This window comes from Lepidothrix coronata, unplaced genomic scaffold, assembly GCF_001604755.1.
Source record: "Lepidothrix coronata isolate B3197 unplaced genomic scaffold, Lepidothrix_coronata-1.0 Scaffold69, whole genome shotgun sequence".
Lineage (NCBI taxonomy): Eukaryota > Metazoa > Chordata > Aves > Passeriformes > Pipridae > Lepidothrix > Lepidothrix coronata.
Genome location: NW_016690249.1, coordinates 775,661 through 802,941, shown reverse-complemented (window position 1 = coordinate 802,941; position 27,281 = coordinate 775,661). Strand labels below are relative to the sequence as shown.

Sequence of the window (27,281 nt, the reverse complement as noted above, 5' to 3'; positions counted from 1 at the left end):
CCCCTGCAATTACCTTTGGGATGTTTTCTATGTCTTCTTTTACCTATGGTATGTCTGTCTAGTTCTCATCCATTTACTTTTTGTTTTGACTTCCCTAATGCAGAAGAAGCTATTTACCAGGTATCAATGAAACATAAAAAATCCAAATATCATCTCTGGCAGATTTCTGAGAATGCTTTACTAACACTGAGTTTATTTGCTTAGGGATTCTTTTTATCCAGGTTCTGTACAATTGCAGAATGAATGCTTAGCCTTTAGCAAGTAAAAATAACAATTGAATGAATAATATAATATAAATTTATACATAAAATACAACAGCTGGGTGAATAATAAAAATCCCCCAGCCTGTTCTTGGGAATCCTGGGGGAGATGCTTCAGCTTATCCCTTAGAACTGGGTCCACTTTCTGCCTGTTGACTGTGATGCATAGCTGTGCAAGCCAGGAAGATCTGTCTGCCCCTCTGCAATGTCCTGTCCTGGTACAAACCAGGGGGGCTTGCTGAGGCCAGCAACTTCAGCACACCCGGGCCAGTTCCACCCTTCACACACTGACAACCGGGAGTGGATGAGGAGTCAGTTCCTGAAGTACTGTACTCTAAGGAGGGCAGCAAGAAGGGACAGGCTGAGGGCAGAGGGACTGTGTCCCTAGAGGCTCACGTCTGAGCCTGGAGGCCTTTATTTTTATTCCCTAGACAAGTCATCTGCGCAACAACTTCAGAGCAGCTGTAGCTCGGTTTGAATCTTCCTGCGAACAGTGCTAGTTCCCTGTTCCCCCTGGTGTGAGCACAGCCCCACTCCCTGCCTGGGTGGCAGCCCTCAGGCTCTCAGAGATGACTGCAGCAGGTCCTCTGTCACCAGCAGAACAAGCGCTCACTGAGCACAAGAAACCTCCCTTGGCCGGCGACACAGATGTGGCAGGGTATTCCCATGGTGTTGCACAAACTTCATTTGGATTTTTTTTTTTTTTGAGCTCTTCAGCGTAACAGCACAGCTTGCTCTTCCTCTCGTCAATACTCAGAGAAATTATGCATACTGCCAGTGCATGAAAGCAGAAACTAACTGCTGTGAAAATAAGAATTGAAGTGAGGCAGCAAAAATTCAGCTGCACCAAATTTACACAAAAAAACATGTTGTTGTAAAAGTGTGAGCGAAGGACTACATAACCAGGAGAGACTGAGCAGCTGGAGTGGATGCAGCTGCTCAGTTTGGTGGAGGCATCCTCTGGCAGAAGGAAGATGCTCTCTGACCCACAGAGAGGCCCCTCTTCTCCCCATCCCACAGCCGTTTCCTTGTGGCTCAGGTCTTGGGGCCTCTCTTTTGAAGAAGTGGTTTCACTGTGGGCAGGGACATGCACCCTTAAGGCAACCACCTGCAGGCTCAGTTTCACTCCCGGGGCCAGGGACTGCAGGGCACCGCCAGCCATGACAGCGAGCTGGCCCCACGGCTGCCCTGCTGGAGTCCCATTTCAGCTAGCAGGTAAGGTCTTCTCATAACACTCCTCAGACTCTTTCATATCCACTTCCCACTCTCTCACTGCATCCCTTCACATCTTTCTTTCTCATTTAATTTCTTTTTCTCCTGAATCTTTTATTTTCTGTCCTACCTTTCTTCTCTCTTCTGGGGATGCTCTTCTTCTTCCCATCACCCTAATCTCTCCCAGCCCAGCCTGGCTTTCGCTCTCACTGCATCTGGCACACTTCATGCTCAAGGCAAAACGTACTTAAATATACTGGTTTTTTTTCTTTCTCCTGATGTAAATGTGTTTCCCATTGTTATTGCTAGTTTGACCTGAACACTTAAAATAATATACCTGCAATTTTCCACAAAAATAGTCTGTGAATAAGATACCTTAGTAGAGAGAAATATAATGATGCAACTGTATCATTATTTTGTTGTTGTTGTTTAATGATCTAAATAGAAGAAGGTATGATATTAATATATAGAAAGTACCTTTGTTTTGTTAGAGTTTTGGAGTTTAAAGCTTGATTTCCTCTACTGGAAATCATCTCAACAATTAATTATTAAGAAAAAAAGGAAATAACATTTGCTTCCATCTCAAATGCCTGAAACTGTTCTTCTCTAAAATAAATGGCTTGCTCCTATCAAATATGATCTTGCTGATTCAAAATCCAGGACTGAAAAAAAAAAGAGTGCTTTTTTTTTTTCCTGATTATACAGTTCTGATGCATGCCTGAGAAAGTTATTCAACAACCTGTGGTCCATTTTCAGCTCCATATACAGGGATAGTAATATTTACTTCAAAGAGCAATTGTTAGATATTATTCATTCATGGTTGAAAGTCTGCGTGAGCTATTTGAAGAGAAGGTGGAGTAAAAATGAAAATGAGTATTTTATGATCTCCTGCTTTGCATGATTGCTGATACTACTAAGCAAAGCCTGTCAAAGAGGGATTTCTGTGTTTTCCTTTGACTGAGCTTTGCCAGTTTTGCAGGCTGCATAACAAAATAAATAAAAATTATTAGCATCCAGGATGTGATGGTGCCCAAAGGCCCTTATCAGCATGGCTAAGAGAGCAAAAGGTATGAGAGCCCCAAGATGTGATTATCCTCCAGGAGGACTGGTGTTCTTTCTCGAGATATTATTCAAGCAAGGCAAGGTATAAAGAGAGGCAGTGTTTCTTCTTGTAAGGCTAGCTGTTATAGGGGAAAAAAGTGCAAATGCTTTTGGACATACCAACCAGCTAGGATTTGAAGGATCAGAAGTATAGTTGACAGAAGAAATCCTGAGATTTGCTAATTCTGTGCATCTCTCTAGCAGATCACTCTTAAAAACAATGTTGATGTAAAAAATGTTAAGCATTTAATGAATTACATATACTTTCTTAAAAATGCCTGTGTTCCCTTTAAGAATCTATTGTCTAGAGATAACACTGAGTAATAAATTGTGCAGACAACAGATGATATCCATATGATGAACCAGAATCATCAGAAATCATAACACTTAACCAGCAAAGGAAAGCTAAACTATAATAACACCTGGAGGACAATGTCTGCAGTATCTTTAGACTTAAGGCACAAGGCCAGTCTTTAGATTATAGGCTCAGAACTGCAAAAGTTTCAGGAAAGAAAAAGCATCTTGCCTGTGTTATTTGCTTGAAATAAATGCTCCCCAGCAGCAAGGAATGTAATCCCAAGAACTTCAGAAGACAATATAAAAAATATATATGTAAATACAGCTATATATATTGAAAGCACTATTCCAGTTTCTCATCTTAACTTTTTCTGGTCATACCAAGCAAGAGTGTGTGGCTAAAGGGAATGTTATCTAGCGTACAATTAGCCTTGTGATAGTGGAAAAGGCAGGAGGGTGGATGGGCTCTGGGAACTGAGGCAGTAGTAGTTTCATGTTCTACAAATTGGAGAATTTTTTGATGAACAGAGACTTTCAGTGACCTTTCTCATCAGGGGAGGTTTTCAATTAACAACGACTCTTGCTCCCTTTTTTTGTTTTTATTGCACCCCTTCTTACTGACGGATATTCATGAAACCCAGTTTCGGGGCACCTGAGAGAAATGAGGATGTGAGATGCTGCCTAAGATCTCCCTGTGGCTGGCAAATGAAGGGAAATCTTATATAAGCAAGGACTGCAAACTCAGGCCCTAACAAGCTCTGGATTAGGTTCTGGTGTGTCTGACTGCACAAAAACTGCAGGGTAATACTGTTGAAAATTCCCTCACAGAACATTCATCTGTGTATGTCCATTACATCCCTGTGGCAGGAATACAGGAAAATATGAGATGGGCCAGCACACTTCTACTTTTTAAGGAGAATACCAGAAATGCATAGGACCCAGACGCCCACAGGATCTGTCCATCTCCCAACAATACACTGATTTGTCTCCAACAAAACAGCTGACAAACATTCCAGAGCAAGTTCAGGCGCTGAGCTCTGCACTGGCAGGAAGGTGAAATCAATGAGCACCCCAGGGAGAATCAAGTTTGATCCTGTCTTTTTCCCAAAACATACAAACACTTGGGTGCAAGCTGGCTGTGAATGCTGGATAAGGCCAGTACATGGTCGGCTTACTCAGGGAAACTGTTGCGCCCAGCAGACCATATATTCATGGTCATCCATCACCATATATTTCATGGATCAGAAGATAAGGTATCACTTCTGAAAATTCCATAAGGGGAAAGATTATGCAGGAAAAGGGTTGTTTTCCAATGGAAGTAAACGCAACTTAAAAATATGGGTGTTTTATTTCTTTTGAGATTTGGAACAATTTGCTATTCCTCTTTTTTTCTCCAGAAAATTCCTCAGGTCAGCCATATTTCAAGCTACTGAAAAGCAGGAAGATGCCCAGAGAGCAGCATGACTTCCTGGGCTGCCCCCACTTCTGTGTCCAGTAGTGGGTGGGTGTGTGCTGTTGTGGCTGCTCAGCAGAGGCAGATTTGTCAGCAGAGCAGAGCTGTGGGCATCCTGTCCTGCTCCAGCATCCTCATCAGGAGCCCCTTCTATAATGACCCCCAAAATAATGGGGTACCTCTTGTTCACACGTTTCTGAAAATGTATCTTTCAAAATACCTGAAACTTCATGAAACTCACCCACATCTCAGCTAAGAAGCTGGTTTAGGTCACTGTGTTTAGTTAGGTTTCCTGAAAATCTTCATGGAGATGTTTGCTGCAAAAGGCAGGGATGGAAAGATCCAGAAAGCAGCAGTGGGAATTAAATCGGAGAGTAAAACATTTAAAGAGTAAAAATGTGTAAGAGCAGGAGTGATGACCAATGAATGCAGAAGGCAATTTCAATTTTATATAGTAACACTAGAAAAGTACAAGGTCTGTTTAATCACAGTGATCAAACACTTTTAAATGAAAATAGGGACCAAAAAAATTAGTCCAGAGCCAACAAAAAGCAGCATTTCTCACGTGGGCAGGAAGACCTTATTTCCCATATGGTTTAACACTATTGCTGTTAATAGAAATACATTTAATAAGATGCTATAGGACTCTAAACTGAAACATGATGCAAAATGTTTCCTTAGGGGATCTGTAATCTTCAAGCACAGATAATACCCTAAAAATTGTTGATGTGTTTGAGATAGACTCTTCTTTTCTCCTCTATATTTAATAGGAAATAAGATGATAACAAAGCTAGACAGATGGCTGGATAAATGTCTGTTATCTATATAATGTGCCTATTTCCCATCCAAATGAAGAAGTAGGTCCCTAGTTTTTCTAAGGAGTTTCCTTTAAAACTGCTAAAAAAAACTGAACAGGGCAAACAGACAAAAGCTAGCTTATTGCCTGGATATTTGGTTTTGTTACTGTTGTAAAAGTAAGACAGCATTTACTCATTTGTTTGTAGATAAGATTTCTAATGTGTGAGATTCAAGGGCTAGTTTGAAAATGTTTTATTTTTACAACATGCACTTTAAGGAGTATGTTGAATTTTTCATTTGTACAATTGCTTTGGAATTGCAATTATTTTTAACCCTAACCTCCTAATGAGACAAATAAGAACAACTAGTATTTATTTTTTTGTTAATTTTTACCATATTTTGTACCAAATAGCAAATAGTATTTTTTATCAAAGATCTTAGATTCATTTATATCTTTTCATATTTTGTAGCAAAACTGTTCTCTCCCATTCTCCCTCTTTCTGTCCATCCTTCCTCCATACACAATTCAGGCCTTAAGTGTTCCCTCCTCACTCCCTTTTCCAGGAAAGTAAGGACAATATCCTCTAGTCAGTTGTAGAAATCTGTTTTCATTTAAAAGGGGAGTTTTACAATACTAGGATGACAAGTAGTATAATTTCTTTATCTGCCATCTTCTATTTTCAGGCAGATCTTTTTCTCCTTGTTGATGAAGTGCCAGGAATCTTATACCTTTACCTTTAGATACTTAAAGTATCCCTTGCTTAGAAGAAGTTAATAATTCCGCTAATGTTTGTAGAAGTGCTAGAGTGTGTCAGGTAACAAGACTGGAGTACTTTAACACAGAGCAGTTTTAAAAAAAAAGAGTTAACGCAAACTTGCTTAAGTCATTAGATGAGATGTATCTGTTTGCCTTGCTTCAGGCTTGTCTATCCAGCTTCTGAATGACACAAACATGCCATTCCCATGAGCAAACATCCTCTAGAAAACAGTCAAGAATAAGGACAGCCCAATGCTGCTTTCTGATTTGTGGGGGACCTCTGTGGTGGCATCACACCAGCACTTCTTTGCCCACAGAATTGTCCCATTGTTCACAACATCACAGAAGGGTTGATATTGAAAGGGAATTCTAGAGGTCTTCTGGTCCAACCCCCCTGCTTGAGCAGGACCACCTGAAGCCAGCTGCTCAGGACCCTGTGCAGGTAGCTTTTCAATATCTCTGAGGGTAGAGACCACCACTTTTCTGGGCAATGTGTGTCCGTGTTTGGTCATTCACATGGTGTAAAAGTTTGTGCCCATTGCCTCTGGTCCTGTCACCAGGCACAACCAAGAAGAGCCTTGCTCCATCCCCTTTGCACCTTCCCTTCCGGTTTTTATACCTCTGAGCCTTCTCTTCTCTGGGCTGAACAGTCCCAGCTCTTTCAGCCTTTCCTCATAGGAGAGATGCTCCTGTCCCATAATCGTCTTTGTGGCCCTTCACTGCACTTTCTCCAGTATGGCCATGTCTCTCTTACACCAAGGAGCCTACAGTCTGACACAGGACTTCAGGTGTGTCCTTGACAGTGTTGAGTAAAGGGGAAGGACCTCTATCTGCTGACAAAATACCTCATAATGTGGCTCAGGATATCATTAGTCACCATACTTACTGAGGTGTAAAGGTAATGTGGGAGCCAAGAAGCAGCTCCCTTAAGAGGACAGAAGATGAAGAAGAACCAGCCACAGTGTAGGCTCTTCCTCAGAAAGGGAGGTTGCCATGGTAGCTGAGGTTCATTATATTTTCAGCCACTTTTTAGCCACTNTCATAATGTGGCTCAGGATATCATTAGTCACCATACTTACTGAGGTGTAAAGGTAATGTGGGAGCCAAGAAGCAGCTCCCTTAAGAGGACAGAAGCAGAAGAAGAACCAGCCACAGTGTAGGCTCTTCCTCAGAAAGGGAGGTTGCCATGGTAGCTGAGGTTCATTATATTTTCAGCCACTTTTTAGCCACTTCCCAAAAAGGGGTGTCCTCAGCCATCCCAGTTATTCTTTGTAAAGAATAGTGGCTGGAATGACCCAAAACATGGGTAAAGCAGCAAGGATTTCAGTGAGCACGCTGTGAGAACCAGCCTGAGCAAAGTCACTATAGGATCACAGTCCTGTGGAAGGGTTGTTGTTTATTCATTCAACCAGTCCATGCAAAGCAGAGAAAATGAATAATAACAAGCAAAGTAACAGTTCAGCTGTTTGAGCTGTGCCTTTATCTTGGATCCACAGGGAAGGTAGATGGAAAGTTATCTTAGTGAAATGAAAGGCAAATAAGCGTTTGAATAGAGCCCTGCAGTCTTTCCTCACCCGAGTCAAGGTAAATAAAAAACAGCAGAGGCAGGCCATAGAGATAAAACAGTTAAATGCTTTGCCTTCTTCAGCCTTCAGCATTTGCTTTATGCTAAGGGGATTTATTCCTCTTAGATAAAAAGCATGAGTTATTGGCATAGACTGAGAACTCAAAAAGGTGATTTCAAAGCAAATCTATAAATTAAGAAGCAACACAGTGTTAGGGCTAGTTTGTATTTAGCAAAGAAGCCTGCAACAGCTAAAGGGGTTATGCTGCTTATGAATATACAAGATCCCTCCAAAGCAGCAACTCCTTCATGGGGAAACAGAAAGTCTTATGTACTCAGTAGAGCAGATATATGATTAGAAAGTCTGAAAAATGATAGAAATATAGAAATAAGACAAACTAGGTTGTTATTCTTCCTGGCTTAAATGAATGCTGAAATCACAACATGAATCACAAAGCATGATTTGGGTATCAGTCTGCCAAAAGTAAATGGCAAAATTAATCAATAACATTGGATATGTAACAGTATCATGTAAAAAATATGCCTGCACTTCATGTCATTCTTAGCTTATTTTTACTACATAATGTACTGAATCTAACATACCTGTAAGTAAACAGTAAAAAACATGAGTATCTGCTGACTCACAGCTTTGGGGTAAGGTTTTGTCTGGTTCTCCAACAAAGCAGTGTAAAATACATCCTCAGTGTGACACCTTATTTGAAATCTTCAGCTACCTCAATTATTCTTTGTTAAAATCTCTATGTAATTTATAAGCTGCCTGCAAAAAGCCATAGGTAGGGCTGTTGACTTTGCTCCTCTAAGAAGAAAGGTATTAGCACTGAAAAGCCTAATTTTACCCAAAAGATGAAATTTGCTGAAATCTGTACCAAAAATTTCTTAGGACATAACAAGAAACTTTGGAAATAGTGACCAAGTCCCTAGATATATATTAAATATATATTTTTTTAAAAATATGAAAGAGTAAATTTCTTGCACCTGTTTTCATCTGGGACCTGAAAATGGACAGTTGATGAAAAGATGAGGAATATTAAAAATAACAGAAAATAAATTTGTGGATGGAGTTTTCCCTGCTGCTTGTGTCAAACTATGTTGGAGTAGGTGGGTCTTGGCTATGATCTTCCTGAGGCAGGTTGAGCAAACTTCTCTCTTTCTCAGATTTTGAAGAAGATCTTTTAGATTAAGGCATAGATTAAATTTGGGAGGACTAGGGAAGTGAACTTCTTAGGAAAGGCAATGTAGTTTCACTACAGAAACTGACATAGAGTGAATGTTATCAACCATCAAAACCCTTTGCTGACACTTCCCCTGAATGCATTAGAAATAGTTTATTCACTGCGACAAGTTCTGGTTTAACACCACTTCTGAAGAAACATTTTTGAGACCACTATAATAAAGAGGGGCACAACCTACTTGAAGGTGTTTTTCTAAGATGAAATTTTTTGCTGTATATTTACGAGTTGTTCTTGTGAAAAAAATACCTTTTTTTTCTTTTTTTTTTTCCCCAAATTCAGAGAATTATAGAGTCACTTAGGTTGGAAAAGACCTCTAAGATCATCAAGTCCAGCTGTTACCCTAGCACTGCCAAGTGCGCCACTAAAGCATGTCCCCAAATGCCACATCTACGTCATTTAAACACCTCCAAGAATAGTGACTCAACCACTTCCTTGGGCAGCCTGTTCCAATGCCTGACCACTCTTTCCTGAAGAAATTTCTCCTAATATTTAAACCTCCCCTGGTGCAACTTGAGGCTATTTCCTCTCATCCTCTGACCTGCTACCTGGGAGAAGAGGCTGACTCCCACTTCACTACAACCTCCTTTCAGGTAGTGGTAGAGAGTGATAAGGTCCCCCTGAGCCACCTTTTCTCCAGGATAAACAACCCCAGGTCCCTCAGCCAATCCTCATAAAGCTTGTGCTCCAGATCCTTCATCAGCTTTTTGAAGTTTTTTTAAGCTTTCTGTCTTTCAATAGAAAATCAGAAAAACGTTAGCTGGAGACATCGTGGAGGAAAAGAAGAAAATAAAATCGGTCATCAGCGATTTAACTAACGCATGAAAGAATTCACAGGAAGCAGGGCATCTCCTCCATAAGCACGCAGGAGCCAGAACCGGGCGCGTCACGTGGCCGGCGCTGCCCCTGTATCCCGACGCCAGTCCTGCGGGAGCACCGGGATGCGCGGGCACGCGCGGGGCTGTGCGGGGCCGCAGCGCCCCCTGGCGCCCCCGAGGACTTCCCGGCCGTGCGAGGGTGGTCGTGGCCCCCGGTGCCCCCGCACGGAGACTGTCCCGGGGACAAAGAGTGCGGAGTGCCAGCGCCCGGACGGGTGCGGAAAAATGGAGAGGAAGGCGGCGGGCACATCCAGGTGGAAAAATAATCCGGGTGGAGGGCTGCAGGCCACGGCAAACAAGACTGGCAGATGACAGTAGCATTCCAGGGTGCTGTGTAATATCGGTGTTGGTTCCCACGATTAGTTTTTGACTCGGACTCTAAATGAGCACTTTCTGGAACCGCACGACCTTCCCCACTCCCCTCTTCTCACTGCTGTCCTGCCCAGAGATTCAAGTCTAGAGATTCTTGTTCCCTCCCACTAAACCCTACTGAAGAGCTACCACACTCTATAGGCTTTTCTTTCCATCTCAAATCTCAATCGTGCTTGAACACAACTGCAAATCATTAAATCAGTTCACGTGATGTTTGTTGTAATTAACTGGCAAGACCAGATAAATGACTGGTCCTGACCTAGACATACTCTATCCAGTGTTACAACATCTGGTCACAATTAGCATGAGCTGCAACAGAGGCATCTTGTCACCCACCTTGCTTGTTAAACCTTGTTCTAACATGGTTATTATTCTGCAACATGGAGCAACATCTCTGGTCCCATCATCATGTGAGAATTAACTCATGGGATGCATATTTTTCTAAGCTGGGAGTTGTTTAAGCAGAAAGGGTGAAGACACCAAGGAAGGAAGATATGCAAAAAGGTGGGGAAGGACAAAAGTTAAGTTTGATGGGAGAGAAAGAATATAAGGGTAGAAGGTAGGAATTCACTGAAGATCAGTTTTTTCTATGTGTCCTGCCTCTCTCTGATTTTTAGCATATTTGTATTGTACAATTCTCACTTCAGGATCCACCTCTTTGGGGGTGATTTGGGAAAAAGGCAGCCACATGCAAAAGTATGGGGTTTTCAAGGGTTAATGCATGTGTACTAAGCTCATCCCTGTCACCACTTTGAAGATTTGTGTCTTGGTAACACATGACTGTGGGAGAGCAATAGTTTTCCCAGAAAAAAAAGGGTCCTTCTACCTTCCTTGATCAGTAAGAAAATTTTGGAAAGTTAATCTAGAGAGTCACACCCAGAGAAAATAGTCAGAAGCCAAATAAGATCCAAATCATAGTTTGCTTGGTTTGATATCTCTCTAGTAGATTTAGGCTTTTCTTCTCAGCACGATAACATGTAAGCCCACTTTTTGCCTTGTACAGGCATTTCCCCAAGTATGTGCCTACACATCTTGATGAAATCTTGGCTCAGTTTATGGCAACTAGACATTTGTCTGACTTCAGTGAGAACAAGATTTCTCCTACTGCTTTTATTTTTGTATAGCCTATAAAAAGATAAAGATGGAAAGCAGGCGTAAACAAACATTGTTCAGAGGCAACAATATATTTCCAATTCAGCTACACTACAGTTCGACAGTACACAATGTAATTATGCATGCTATGTATTTGATATTCTTTACGCAGTGCTTTCAGTCCCTGCAGCTCTTAAGTTGGGCTTTCAGGAGATGACTGATGTGCAGACCATAACAGCAGTCCCTGAACAGGCCAGCTAGAAGCTGAAATATCAGGATAGTGAATCAGTGTTATCATTTTCCCAGTATTTCTTTAATTGATTTTGCTTCTTCTGACAGGCTCATTCACGCTCTCTTTTTCTATTTTGACAGTGTAATGTATTTCTGTGAGACCTACACAGGTTTAGGCCACTCCATCACTTGTTTCTCACTGTAAAGCAGCTGGAATTATCTCAGGTTCAAAATATCTTTTCTTTTTCTGAAAACTCGCTGGATTTCAAGGAATAAAGGTAGACCACAGCAGTGGCAAGCTCTAGCAGTTTACGAGACAAAGAGTCTGGTTTTGTCTTACACATGAGGTGTCAGAGTGTTCACTGTGTTTACTATTCCTTTCCCAGCATATACTCCCACATACCATCCTTTCCAGATGCAGTTCCAGTTCATCAGACAGCTTGTTTGCATGTCTGGCTCGCAGTCTGGTTTCTACATCTGTCTGCTTCTGACTAACTTTTAGCTGCGAATCTTCTCCCTGTCAATGTTTAAATATGCCTCTTCTACTGCAGTCTCCTAACAAGGCGATGTGAGCAAAGTGGAGTAATGCCACACTGGGATACACTGTCTTGGCTTGTACAATCAGAAGCTAAAATTATTCACAAATCAGAAATCTAAAGCAAGAGAATGCTCAGCAGGCCAAATGAGTTGAATTTCTGAGGTAATATTTTCAGGTGTTTTCTGCAGATGTGTTTTGGAAATCACTGGATGTAGGTGGGTTTCCATTAGCTGAGTCCTTGTCTTTGAGCGACTTAAATGGTTTCTTGTTTGAAAAGGGCAAAAGGTAAATCAGCCAACAAACCAACAGAAGCAGAGAAAGCTGAACAGAGAAAGACTTGGCAAAAGGCTAGGGAGGGAGCTGAGAACCTGTGTTGCATCAATGGGAGGAACTGATCATGTTTGGTGTAGATACCTAATGTGTTCTTGCCTCTTAGCTGTCCTCTGGCATTCACTGTCTCAAGAAATGCCAATGTTATCTCTATAGCCAATGGATGGAGATACATGTCTCCACAAAGAAATCCCATTCACCTTTCTTAGGTATAACAAACAGGGTCTTACTCAGAGATTTGCAAAAGCAGACCATTGCCTGTACATGCTGTGGAAAGGTGGCAACTAGAATGAAGTGTATGTTAGGTGCCTGAATGAGAAAGACTCAAACTACATTTGGCAAGAGGGCTGAGAAGAGGTTGTCAAAGTATTGCCAGCTTAGAGCTCAGACACTTCCAGAAGACACAAATGGCAAGGAGGAGATGGCAGCTACTCTTATACATTTCTCCCTACTTCCAGTTTTGCCACTTTCACCACCTGCAGAAAGAGTTTCATCACTTTAATCTTTGAAGTGCTTCCTGATATATTTACATTTTTTTTCTCCTTTCAGCTCTGCACCTTGCTTTACATCCAAGCATCTCAGAAGCTGAGGGGAAAAAAAGAAAGCAAGGCAAAAAGCTGAGACTTAGGGCAGAAATTTTTCAAGTTGCCAGGAGAGAGATGTTATTTTATGATTCACTGCTTATTTGTACTGTTGAGAGCTGTCTTTAGGGAGTTAATGGAAATCAGACACATTTCACACTGCCAGTTGTACAGTCTTATTCTCTTTGGTGTAGTGGTGGGAACATGGTTACTGTAACTCCTTTCAGGCTAAAAGGTGACTTTTCAAGCTGCAGTCCCTGAAGAAAGGATTATAGGAAGCATTCCAGAGGGATGATGCCTTTGAGGAATAAGAAGTTTTCCCACACTGCTCCTCATGCATAAGGATAAATAACTTTTGCTACTCCTGCCAATGTTAGGTGCTGGGAAGTGAGCTGCCCTGGCTGTATAGGCTCCTGGGGTGTGACAGAGCCAGAGAGGTTTGGAGGAGGGAGAAGGCAGAAGAAAGAAAGGTCTTTCTCTTCCTTGCCCTCTACCTTCTGCATATTCTTTCCTCAAAATCATAGAATCATAGAATGGTTTGGTTAGAAAGGGACCTTGCAGATCATGTAGTTCCAACTCTCCTGCCATGAGCAGGGACACCTTCCCCTAGACCAGATTGCTCAAAGCCACATCCAACCTGGCCTTCCAGGGATAGGGCATCCACAACTGCTCGGGGCAGCCAGTTATAGTGCTCACCCTCATAGTTTGCCCTCATAGTGAAGAATTTCTTCCTAATATCTGATCAAAACCTACCCTTTTCCAGTTTAAAGCCATTGCCTCTTGTCCTATCACTACATGCCCTTGTAAGAAGTTCCTCTCCAGCTTTCTTGCAGACCCCCTTCAGGTACTGGAAGGTGCTATAAGGTCTTCCCAGAGCCTTCTCTTCTGCAGGCTGAACAGCCGCAACTCTTTCAGCCTGTCTTCATAAAAGAGGTGCTCCAGACCTCTGAGCATCTTTGTGGCCCTTCTCTGGACACACTCCAGTGACTCCATGTCCTTCTGGGACCCCAGAGCTGAACACAATACTCCAGGTGGGGTCTTATGAGAGCAGAGTAGAGGGGGAGAACCACTGTCCTCGACTTTCTGACCACAACACTTTTGATGCAGCCCAGGATACCGGTGGCTCTCTGGGCTGCAGGTGCACACTGCCGGGTCACGTTGAGCTTCTCATCCACCAACAACCTGGAGTCCTTCAGCCCAGGGCTGCTCTCAATCCATGCTCCGCCCAGCCTGTAGTTGTGCTTGGGGTTGCGGCACCTTGCACTTGGCCATATTGAACATCACGAGGTTCACACAGGCCCATCTCTTGAGCCTGTCCAGGTCCCTCTGGATGGCACTCCTTCCCTCCAGTGCATTGACTGCCCCACGCAGCTTGGTGTCGTCGGCAAACTTGCCGAGGGCGCACTCAATCCCACTGTCCATGCCACCAATAAAGATGTTGCACCGCGCCAGTCCCAAACTGCTCCCTGCAGAATGCCACTCATCACTGCTCTCCACTTGGACATCAAGCCATTGATCGCAACTCTTTGAGTGCAACCATGCAGCCAATTACTTNCTATGGCTTTGTAAACACTGATCTTGGTGCTTTTCTTCAAGTGTTTATTACGCCATACTCTTTTGTGGAGCTTTCCAAAAGCACTGTATGCCTTTTCTGAAGAAACATTTTTGAGACCACTATAATAAAGAGGGGCACAACCTACTTGAAGGTGTTTTTCTAAGATGAAATTTTTTGCTGTATATTTACGAGTTGTTCTTGTGAAAAAAATACCTTTTTTTTCTTTTTTTTTTTCCCCAAATTCAGAGAATTATAGAGTCACTTAGGTTGGAAAAGACCTCTAAGATCATCAAGTCCAGCTGTTACCCTAGCACTGCCAAGTGCGCCACTAAAGCATGTCCCCAAATGCCACATCTACGTCATTTAAACACCTCCAAGAATAGTGACTCAACCACTTCCTTGGGCAGCCTGTTCCAATGCCTGACCACTCTTTCCTGAAGAAATTTCTCCTAATATTTAAACCTCCCCTGGTGCAACTTGAGGCTATTTCCTCTCATCCTCTGACCTGCTACCTGGGAGAAGAGGCTGACTCCCACTTCACTACAACCTCCTTTCAGGTAGTGGTAGAGAGTGATAAGGTCCCCCTGAGCCACCTTTTCTCCAGGATAAACAACCCCAGGTCCCTCAGCCAATCCTCATAAAGCTTGTGCTCCAGATCCTTCATCAGCTTTTTGAAGTTTTTTTAAGCTTTCTGTCTTTCAATAGAAAATCAGAAAAACGTTAGCTGGAGACATCGTGGAGGAAAAGAAGAAAATAAAATCGGTCATCAGCGATTTAACTAACGCATGAAAGAATTCACAGGAAGCAGGGCATCTCCTCCATAAGCACGCAGGAGCCAGAACCGGGCGCGTCACGTGGCCGGCGCTGCCCCTGTATCCCGACGCCAGTCCTGCGGGAGCACCGGGATGCGCGGGCACGCGCGGGGCTGTGCGGGGCCGCAGCGCCCCCTGGCGCCCCCGAGGACTTCCCGGCCGTGCGAGGGTGGTCGTGGCCCCCGGTGCCCCCGCACGGAGACTGTCCCGGGGACAAAGAGTGCGGAGTGCCAGCGCCCGGACGGGTGCGGAAAAATGGAGAGGAAGGCGGCGGGCACATCCAGGTGGAAAAATAATCCGGGTGGAGGGCTGCAGGCCACGGCAAACAAGACTGGCAGATGACAGTAGCATTCCAGGGTGCTGTGTAATATCGGTGTTGGTTCCCACGATTAGTTTTTGACTCGGACTCTAAATGAGCACTTTCTGGAACCGCACGACCTTCCCCACTCCCCTCTTCTCACTGCTGTCCTGCCCAGAGATTCAAGTCTAGAGATTCTTGTTCCCTCCCACTAAACCCTACTGAAGAGCTACCACACTCTATAGGCTTTTCTTTCCATCTCAAATCTCAATCGTGCTTGAACACAACTGCAAATCATTAAATCAGTTCACGTGATGTTTGTTGTAATTAACTGGCAAGACCAGATAAATGACTGGTCCTGACCTAGACATACTCTATCCAGTGTTACAACATCTGGTCACAATTAGCATGAGCTGCAACAGAGGCATCTTGTCACCCACCTTGCTTGTTAAACCTTGTTCTAACATGGTTATTATTCTGCAACATGGAGCAACATCTCTGGTCCCATCATCATGTGAGAATTAACTCATGGGATGCATATTTTTCTAAGCTGGGAGTTGTTTAAGCAGAAAGGGTGAAGACACCAAGGAAGGAAGATATGCAAAAAGGTGGGGAAGGACAAAAGTTAAGTTTGATGGGAGAGAAAGAATATAAGGGTAGAAGGTAGGAATTCACTGAAGATCAGTTTTTTCTATGTGTCCTGCCTCTCTCTGATTTTTAGCATATTTGTATTGTACAATTCTCACTTCAGGATCCACCTCTTTGGGGGTGATTTGGGAAAAAGGCAGCCACATGCAAAAGTATGGGGTTTTCAAGGGTTAATGCATGTGTACTAAGCTCATCCCTGTCACCACTTTGAAGATTTGTGTCTTGGTAACACATGACTGTGGGAGAGCAATAGTTTTCCCAGAAAAAAAAGGGTCCTTCTACCTTCCTTGATCAGTAAGAAAATTTTGGAAAGTTAATCTAGAGAGTCACACCCAGAGAAAATAGTCAGAAGCCAAATAAGATCCAAATCATAGTTTGCTTGGTTTGATATCTCTCTAGTAGATTTAGGCTTTTCTTCTCAGCACGATAACATGTAAGCCCACTTTTTGCCTTGTACAGGCATTTCCCCAAGTATGTGCCTACACATCTTGATGAAATCTTGGCTCAGTTTATGGCAACTAGACATTTGTCTGACTTCAGTGAGAACAAGATTTCTCCTACTGCTTTTATTTTTGTATAGCCTATAAAAAGATAAAGATGGAAAGCAGGCGTAAACAAACATTGTTCAGAGGCAACAATATATTTCCAATTCAGCTACACTACAGTTCGACAGTACACAATGTAATTATGCATGCTATGTATTTGATATTCTTTACGCAGTGCTTTCAGTCCCTGCAGCTCTTAAGTTGGGCTTTCAGGAGATGACTGATGTGCAGACCATAACAGCAGTCCCTGAACAGGCCAGCTAGAAGCTGAAATATCAGGATAGTGAATCAGTGTTATCATTTTCCCAGTATTTCTTTAATTGATTTTGCTTCTTCTGACAGGCTCATTCACGCTCTCTTTTTCTATTTTGACAGTGTAATGTATTTCTGTGAGACCTACACAGGTTTAGGCCACTCCATCACTTGTTTCTCACTGTAAAGCAGCTGGAATTATCTCAGGTTCAAAATATCTTTTCTTTTTCTGAAAACTCGCTGGATTTCAAGGAATAAAGGTAGACCACAGCAGTGGCAAGCTCTAGCAGTTTACGAGACAAAGAGTCTGGTTTTGTCTTACACATGAGGTGTCAGAGTGTTCACTGTGTTTACTATTCCTTTCCCAGCATATACTCCCACATACCATCCTTTCCAGATGCAGTTCCAGTTCATCAGACAGCTTGTTTGCATGTCTGGCTCGCAGTCTGGTTTCTACATCTGTCTGCTTCTGACTAACTTTTAGCTGCGAATCTTCTCCCTGTCAATGTTTAAATATGCCTCTTCTACTGCAGTCTCCTAACAAGGCGATGTGAGCAAAGTGGAGTAATGCCACACTGGGATACACTGTCTTGGCTTGTACAATCAGAAGCTAAAATTATTCACAAATCAGAAATCTAAAGCAAGAGAATGCTCAGCAGGCCAAATGAGTTGAATTTCTGAGGTAATATTTTCAGGTGTTTTCTGCAGATGTGTTTTGGAAATCACTGGATGTAGGTGGGTTTCCATTAGCTGAGTCCTTGTCTTTGAGCGACTTAAATGGTTTCTTGTTTGAAAAGGGCAAAAGGTAAATCAGCCAACAAACCAACAGAAGCAGAGAAAGCTGAACAGAGAAAGACTTGGCAAAAGGCTAGGGAGGGAGCTGAGAACCTGTGTTGCATCAATGGGAGGAACTGATCATGTTTGGTGTAGATACCTAATGTGTTCTTGCCACTTAGCTGTCCTCTGGCATTCACTGTCTCAAGAAATGCCAATGTTATCTCTATAGCCAATGGATGGAGATACATGTCTCCACAAAGAAATCCCATTCACCTTTCTTAGGTATAACAAACAGGGTCTTACTCAGAGATTTGCAAAAGCAGACCATTGCCTGTACATGCTGTGGAAAGGTGGCAACTAGAATGAAGTGTATGTTAGGTGCCTGAATGAGAAAGACTCAAACTACATTTGGCAAGAGGGCTGAGAAGAGGTTGTCAAAGTATTGCCAGCTTAGAGCTCAGACACTTCCAGAAGACACAAATGGCAAGGAGGAGATGGCAGCTACTCTTATACATTTCTCCCTACTTCCAGTTTTGCCACTTTCACCACCTGCAGAAAGAGTTTCATCACTTTAATCTTTGAAGTGCTTCCTGATATATTTACATTTTTTTTCTCCTTTCAGCTCTGCACCTTGCTTTACATCCAAGCATCTCAGAAGCTGAGGGGAAAAAAAGAAAGCAAGGCAAAAAGCTGAGACTTAGGGCAGAAATTTTTCAAGTTGCCAGGAGAGAGATGTTATTTTATGATTCACTGCTTATTTGTACTGTTGAGAGCTGTCTTTAGGGAGTTAATGGAAATCAGACACATTTCACACTGCCAGTTGTACAGTCTTATTCTCTTTGGTGTAGTGGTGGGAACATGGTTACTGTAACTCCTTTCAGGCTAAAAGGTGACTTTTCAAGCTGCAGTCCCTGAAGAAAGGATTATAGGAAGCATTCCAGAGGGATGATGCCTTTGAGGAATAAGAAGTTTTCCCACACTGCTCCTCATGCATAAGGATAAATAACTTTTGCTACTCCTGCCAATGTTAGGTGCTGGGAAGTGAGCTGCCCTGGCTGTATAGGCTCCTGGGGTGTGACAGAGCCAGAGAGGTTTGGAGGAGGGAGAAGGCAGAAGAAAGAAAGGTCTTTCTCTTCCTTGCCCTCTACCTTCTGCATATTCTTTCCTCAAAATCATAGAATCATAGAATGGTTTGGTTAGAAAGGGACCTTGCAGATCATGTAGTTCCAACTCTCCTGCCATGAGCAGGGACACCTTCCCCTAGACCAGATTGCTCAAAGCCACATCCAACCTGGCCTTCCAGGGATAGGGCATCCACAACTGCTCGGGGCAGCCAGTTATAGTGCTCACCCTCATAGTTTGCCCTCATAGTGAAGAATTTCTTCCTAATATCTGATCAAAACCTACCCTTTTCCAGTTTAAAGCCATTACCTCTTGTCCTATCACTACATGCCCTTGTAAGAAGTTCCTCTCCAGCTTTCTTGCAGACCCCCTTCAGGTACTGGAAGGTGCTATAAGGTCTTCCCAGAGCCTTCTCTTCTGCAGGCTGAACAGCCACAACTCTTTCAGCCTGTCTTCATAAAAGAGGTGCTCCAGACCTCTGAGCATCTTTGTGGCCCTTCTCTGGACACACTCCAGTGACTCCATGTCCTTCTGGGACCCCAGAGCTGAACACAATACTCCAGGTGGGGTCTTATGAGAGCAGAGTAGAGGGGGAGAACCACTGTCCTCGACTTTCTGACCACAACACTTTTGATGCAGCCCAGGATACCGGTGGCTCTCTGGGCTGCAGGTGCACACTGCCGGGTCACGTTGAGCTTCTCATCCACCAACAACCTGGAGTCCCTCAGCCCAGGGCTGCTCTCAATCCATGCTCCGCCCAGCCTGTAGTTGTGCTTGGGGTTGCGGCACCTTGCACTTGGCCATATTGAACATCACGAGGTTCACACAGGCCCATCTCTTGAGCCTGTCCAGGTCCCTCTGGATGGCACTCCTTCCCTCCAGTGCATTGACTGCCCCACACAGCTTGGTGTCGTCGGCAAACTTGCCGAGGGCGCACTCAATCCCACTGTCCATGCCACCAATAAAGATGTTGCACCGCGCCAGTCCCAAACTGCTCCCTGCAGAATGCCACTCATCACTGCTCTCCACTTGGACATCAAGCCATTGATCACAACTCTTTGAGTGCAACCATGCAGCCAATTACTTGCATTGATTTGTCCCACTGTCAAATTCCTGTCTCTCCAGTTTAGAGACAAGGATGTTGTGCAGGACAGCGTCAAATGCTTTGCTTTGCACAAGTCCAGGTAAATGACATCAGTAGCTCTTCCCTCAGACACCAACACTGTAACTCCATCGTAGAAGGCCACCAAATTTGTCAGGTGCCATTTGTCCTTAGTGAAGTCATGTTGACTGTCACTGGTCACCTCGTTATTTTCCACATGTCTTCTCATGGTTTTCAGGGCGATTTGTTCCATGATCTTGACAGGCACTGAGGTGAGACTGGCCTGTGGTTCCTCAAGTCCTCCTTTTTTTTTTCCTTTTTGAAAATGAGAGTTATGTTTTCCCATTTCCTATCTGTGGGAACCTCACTGGACTTCCACAGATTCTCAAATAGGATGGATAATGGCTTAGCCACTTCCTCTGCCAACTCTCTCAAAATTCACAGATGCATCTCATCAGGTCCCACAGCCTTGTTCACCTTCAGGTTCCTTAGATGTTCTCAATTCTAATTTCCTGCAGCAGGCAGTACTTCATTCTCTCCATCCTTGCCATTGCCTTCTGTGGGAGGAATACTTCATGGTTATCCTCTGGCTCACAATGGGCAAACACTGACCTGCACTGAAGGGTTTGATGCTGCAGGGCCCTTTCCAACACACTGATGGAGAAGTGAAGTGCAAGAGGGAGCCTGTCTTTGGTAATGTCGTTTCTAAAGGAGCCTCCATAACACACAGAAGCTTTTATCTTTAGGCATTTTCTGCAATATTATGGGACATACTTCTAAAGTGGGATGTGTTTGTGTTTTTGAAAGGTCAAATAAAGTTTCCACTCAGCTTCAACACACAAATGCACTGTTAGCAAATGCATATAGTATATCTGCATATGCATTTGGGCACTTTTTTAAAAGATGTAATCTTTCTACAGTTTTGTTATATTTTACTTTTACTAAAATTATTATCTCTGAGCAGACATCTAGACTTTATTAGATTTGTTTTCTCTTTCTGTTTTGCAGTTCTTGTTATGACAGCAGTTGCTTTCACTTCTACAATAACTCAAAATACATCTGAGATCACATGTGAGTTTATCGGCCAGAAAGCTGAGGGTTCAGGAGCATCAGAGACATCAGTATCTCCTAAGGTAATATAGCAGAAAACAATTTGCTTATAAAATGTTCCTATCCACTCCAGAAATACCTTCCCAGAAGCTTACCACTCACTAAACCTTAAGATGTGAGGATGTCACAGTCAAAATAACCAAGGTTAAGCCAAATATGACTACAGAAGGTTAGAGGGATATATATATCACAATTCATACTTTGAAACTGTAAATATTTAAGTACCAGTTTTCTCTAAAACTGACTTTTTAATTGACACCTTGATGCTGTCATATTCCTGGATGTTGCTGGCAATGTCTCAATGTAAAAATATATTTGAAAATATGTGGCCTTAAGAGGGGATTTCCAAGGCCATGGTGTGAACGGGTGTCCTGCCATGGTGTGTGTGTGCCATGGCTGCTGGGACTGATAGGGAACTTGTACTGCCCTCTATTCCCACCACCAAAGCCCATAAATCCCTTGACTTAGATACCAAAACTGGACAATAAATCAAATACAACTTTATTTTCTTCTCTTTTGACTCAAAATGGCAGAAATCCAAGAAGAGATGATGTGTAATTAAATTATAAATCTGCTGAGACCTGCGATTAAAATATTTCCTGAGGATTCTTGTTTCATGAAAGTCTTTTGAAATCTTTTTCATTTCTGAACAAATAAATCAGATAACAAATGAAGGTGTATCAGCCAAAGCTGTGCTGTCCTTGTATCTGACAAGGCAGAATTTGGCCGTTATTTCTAGATACTTTTCACGTCAATCAAAAGGAAAAAGGAGCAAGGAATGAGAAGAACCAACCAGCCAAGCAAAATGGCAGGGCAGAGAATGCAATGAACTCCATCCTTTCATAAACTTACACTGGATAAATTTCACCCACCAAAAAATAATAGAGACATTGTGGGCTCCTCTTCAGATGGAGCTATTTACTTGGCACCTTTTGCTGCAGCTGATCTTAGAGACTCATTAATCCACTGGTGGCTTTCAGAATGACTGCAGAGTGTTCTCTTTCTGTTTGCAATTCTCCTTTAGCCATATGCAGTGGTGAGGAAATGAAAACCATGAACGCATCCAGCCCCAATGTTCCTTACCTACTAAAACGCCCAAGGAGTTGAGGAACAGTCTAGCCAGATGATGCAGTGACAAGTAGTAGGATGCTAAAATAAACCCAACATTCCGACCCTGCCTTTACATTAAGGTTGCAAACACACAGGTTTTGTTGTAGTTCTATGTCTTCCTACAGTTCTAAATAAAAAGAAACAAAGTTGAGTGTAAAGAATAGCATATATCACTAAGGGAAGTTATCAAGTTTCTGGCTAAAATTGTTTTGTGATCTCTGTCTAGAGAACAGAATTAACTAATTCAACAGCAAACCTGTAAAGTTTCCTCATGCAGTAGAACTCAACATATTTATGAATAAGTTTGACAGTAGAAATGGAAAAAAAACCAAAACAAAGAAAATGAAGGTGTTATTTTACTATAATTTTTATTCGCGTTTTGGCAAATAAAGTTAATTGCTGGTAAATACCTAACAATCTGTCCTTCTGCATTGCAGATGTCTAACATTTTGGAAGATCTTGGGTGTTATTTGAATTCTCAAGGAACAGAGAACATCTATAAAACAATTAAAAATGTGGAAGTCAATCTATTTCAAGATATTGAATTAAGAATAATAATGAGAATTTCAAATATCACTTCATGCTTTTGGTTCTTTAAAGAGAGAAAAGCTTGTAAACTTTTTTTGGACTCAGAGAATCGGTAAGTCAAAGGATGTACTGGATCAAAAAGCCTTTAAAAGGTCATTTCCTTTAGGATTCAAATGGAAAGTATTCTATGTGATCGATTTCACATTATGTATTATCTTTTTCAATCTCCTAATCTTTCTTAATTGTTGTCACCCAGCTGCCCATTGCTGATTGTCATTTAGATATATGTACACACATGAATCTTAGAACATTCCAAAATAAGCTTGTTCTTTTAATTTGTGTAGCATCATGTGTGGGGGTCTCCAGGGGCTTTCTGACATTGCTCTATTTGAGCTTCGTGGTGCTCATGTGGGAAAATTGCGATTTTATAGTCAAAGAAACTGAGGCATCAAGAATTATATGACTTTTAGGATCACAGAGAAGATCAGGAACAACAGCAACAGCATTCTAATTCTCACAGCCAAACCTGGGCTGGAACCTGAGACTGAATTACTGCCTCCTTGTGCAAAACTTCTAGGTAAAGCATTTTGATGTGGAACTCCTGAACTGTCTTAAGCTCAGGAAGCCCCTCCTTCCCAATGCTCAGCATTAAGCATGTGGTACTTGTGTCTGTAAGTTCCTATGTGTGCTTGTGTAGGAAGACACATGCTGAAAGCACTTCAGGCTGAAGGGCACTATGTAAATAACGAATACTAGTGGGTTTTGCAGAGCTAAAGAGCTAACATTTCATTGTGTGTGCTGCATATTACCTTCTTTATGTTAACATGACAAATACCACTTTACTTTCTGTTTTATAGATATATTACATCTTTGACTTTTTCACAAATAAAAGAAGGACAAGCTGGAAAATACACCCTCTTGGTCGCAAGCGAAAACAGCAATTACACAGTAGTTGTGCCTGTTCTCATCCGAAGTGAGTATATCTACATGAAAGGGGTCATACCATCAATAGGTTCAAGGCCAGAGGCTCAAGTTCAGCCAAAGCCATGAAGCTTCCATGAGCTGCATTTCAATCATCTTCCTAGATTAGCATAGGACTTGGAGGCTGAAGTCAGCATCACAAACTCTGTGAGAATCATCTTTCTTCAGTCAATAAACCATGCAAATGAACAAATAAGGATGTAAATGCATGGTAGCTCTCTTCTGTGTGAGAGATTCCCCTCTGTGACAAAAAGGACAAATCGAGAGTGGCTTTTGTGTGCTTTCAAAGCTTTTGGACTACATTTGTTTGCTTTCATTTTAACCTGTTTATTCTGATGTTGCTGGCTGGGTTGTAACCTGGACCAGATCAGGATGTGCCTTTCATATTCTGGTCTCTGGTGCTCCCAAGTCACAGTTTGAGCCACTGCCACTTTTCCACCTGTGCCTGCTGCTGGGTCTTTCACTTCTCTCACAGCTTTTCCTTTTACAATTCTGTGTTCAGCAAGAGGTACGCTGAGGGAAGGTGAAAGAAAGTGTCCCTCTTCTCATTGTCAGCCTTTACTTGTAATTTACTGTGTTTTAGAGTAAAACCCATCAGTTCTGCAGCTGCTCACACAAGAGTGCCCAAGAAGCTGAGATTTTAACTGTTGTTAAATGTTCATGACAGAGCACCTGTGAGGTGTGACTTTTTGAAAGGCTGGGAGTGGATTTGATTGAATTTTTTCAAGGTTCACACAAGAGACATCTCTGATGCAAAGGCAACAAAGTGCAAACTTCTGTTTCTAAGTTGGGGTGTCCAGAAACATCTCAAAGCAAAAAAAGACCCATGTTGACACAATTTTTTGAGAGAAAATAAAGACTATATTATTTTGTCTGAAAAGAGCCAAATTTAAAGATAAAATTTAAAAATGTAAAAGAAATTTCAAAAGCATAAATCCAAACAGCTAAAAGACCCTTCTAGATACATGTTTAACAATCATCACTACTTGCCTTGTTTTTAATAAACTGTAACAAATCAACATTTTTTATTCCATCTTTTAAAATATTTCTTTTCTTTAATTTTTTTCTTTCTCAAGTGTCAGAAAGTCACCTCCAATCTCTCCTTGTTTTATTTGAAAGCTTACTGTATGTCTCAATTATAATTTTAACAGCTTCATTGAGGGGACAAGGTATTAAATCTTTCATTAAGGATTGCCATCTCTACTGTATCAATTAGGCTTTAGAGGTAAAATGTTATTACATGCACAAGCAAGAATAGTTTGAAACACTGTAGATAAAGGTCTTTTCCATATCAATTACTTGGATTGCATTCTCTTTGCTCCTGTGAATCTAATATCATAATTACATCTCATAAAATCCTTCAGGCTAGATGTGAATCCTTCAACTGGGATGTGAATCTCTGGAGGTGAACTAAACCTTCTAGGCCCAGCTTATAAAAGCTAAATGAGGAAAGAAATTAAAAAGTCATAAGTATTAGTTTCACCTTAGCATGTCACCTTGCAGGCAATGGAAGTATGGCTGAAGAAAATGTCACTCTTTTGGATGGAAGCTGTAATTTCATTGAAAGATGACCTAAAGCCAAACTCAGTGTTTTGCATTTTGAGTCAAATCTTCAGCGGTTTTAACACATTAAATTTTTTGTGCCTAGTCCAAATCTGTGCCTGATAGGTTCAGAGTACTGGGAATTGCCCAGGAATCATTTCCCTCTGGGTTACAGATGTAGGGCAGAAAAGTCTGCTTTCAGAAGTCATTATCACCCGTTGTGTTTCTATCCTGTGTCTGATCTGACTGAGGAGTATGCAACAATCCTACTTTGTGTACAGACTTTGTAGTCTCATCAGATACTCCACCAAAGGAAGGGTTTAGGATGTGATTTCAAAAGGTATTTGTGCTCCTGCCCATTGAAATAAATAGCAGCCACAGCAAATTAATACCTTTCAGTATCAGTTTCAGGATTATCCCCTGATGTATAGGGAGGATGCAGGCCTTTGGTACAGGGAACCCGTGAATTTAGCAATCAAGGCTGAAAAGCTCATGAGACCAGCTCACAATACTGCTAGGGCCGAATAATTTTCTGGTCCCTCAGTGTTGAAACCTCCTGAAAAAATTACAGCTCTGTAACTTCACTTACTATGAAATGAACAAAACACTGTCTTATCATCATTTCATCATTCTTAAACATCTGCATGATTTTTAACAGAAAAACCAAGCAAGCCCCATTTCAGGAAAAGGGAAAATTCGGATTCTATCGAGTGCATATCTGAGAGCTACCCCCAGCCCTCAGTGGAATGGATATTCTGCAAAACACCTGAAAAGAGGTATGGTGTATGTTTATATGTGTTATATCTCTAAACTGAAAGTTTCCCATCTTCTAAAGAAGAAGTGACAGGATGAGAGGAAATGACCTCAAGATGTGCCAGGGGAGGTTTAAATTACATATTAGGAGAAATTTCCTCACTGAAAGGTTGGTCAGGCATTGGAACAGGCTGCCCAGGGAAGTAGTTGAGTCACCATCCCTGCAAGTGTTCAGTAAAAGTGTAACTTGGAGACCTGGTTTAATGGTGAATACAGCAGTATTAGGTTGATGGTTGGACTCAATAATCTTAGAGGTCTTTTCCAACCTTAATAATTCTATGATTCTACACTGTTTAGTGCACCTAGTGAGCTGGGGAGATAACTGAAAAAGACCTTTTGGTTCAGAATTTTTTGAGATGGGCTCTGCTGTTTGGCACACCCGCATGATGGTTGAAAACCTATGTCTGCAACATATTTTTCTTAGAAATTTTGACTGTTGTGCTCTTTTGGAAACTGTCAGCTCTTGGCTTTAAGAGTGTTATTCCAGATTCTAGTATTCTGATGTCAGAGGAGCAAATCAAAGGTATTTAATTTCCCTCTAGTTTTTCACATTTATTTGAAATTTTAATCAAACAACTATAGAATACTTCGGGTTGGAAGGGACCTTTATAGGTCATCTAGTCCAAGCGCACTGCAATAAGCAGGGACATCTTCAATAAGATCAGGTTACTCAGAGCCCTGACTAAAATGATCTTGAATGTTTCCAGGGATGAGGCATTTACCACCTCTCTGGGTAGCCTGTACCAATGTTTCACCATCCTCATCAGGAAAAGAATATTCCTTATGTCTAGTCTAGATCTACCCTCTTTTATTTTAATACTGTTATCCCTTGTCCTATCATAACAGGCTCTGCTAAAAAGTTTGTCCTCATCTTGCTTATAAGCCTTCTTGAATTACTGGAAGGGTGCTATAATTTCTTCCTGGAACTATCTCTTCTTGAGGCTGAACAACCCCAATTCTCTCAACCTGTCTTAACAGGAGAAGTGTTCCAGCCCTCTGATCATCTTTGTGGCCTCCTCTGGACTCTCTCCAATATGTCCATATCCTTCATATGTTGAGGGCCCCAGAACTGGATATAATGCTCTAGGGGGGTCTCATGAGAGCAGAGTAGAGGGGCAGAATTATCTCCTTCCGCATGCTGGCCATGATGCTTTTGATGCAGCTCAGAATACAACTGGCTTTCTGGGCTGCAAGCACACATTGCCAGCTCATGTCCAGCTTTTCATCCCAGTACTCCCAAGTCCTTCTCTGCAGGGCTGTTCTGGATCCATTCATCCCACAACCTGTATTGATACTAGGGATTGCCCTGACCCAGGTGCAGCACCTTGCACTTGGCTTTGTTGAACCTCATGAGTTTCCCATGGGCCAATTT

At 42.2% G+C, this 27,281-nt stretch overlaps 1 protein-coding gene across 1 annotated transcript in view; it reads left to right on the top strand.

Moving 5' to 3' along the window:
- The first annotated feature begins 1,402 nt into the window (after positions 1-1,402).
- Positions 1,403-27,281, top strand: part of FLT3 (fms related tyrosine kinase 3) — a 50,493-nt gene continuing 24,614 nt past the window's right edge. Inside the window, exons 1-5 of the mRNA XM_017818543.1 lie at positions 1,403-1,475; positions 20,834-20,958; positions 22,483-22,685; positions 23,431-23,546; positions 25,755-25,872. Of these exons, the coding sequence (XP_017674032.1) occupies positions 1,421-1,475; positions 20,834-20,958; positions 22,483-22,685; positions 23,431-23,546; positions 25,755-25,872 (617 nt within the window). The 5' untranslated portion in view covers positions 1,403-1,420. The remainder of the gene's footprint in view (positions 1,476-20,833; positions 20,959-22,482; positions 22,686-23,430; positions 23,547-25,754; positions 25,873-27,281) is intronic.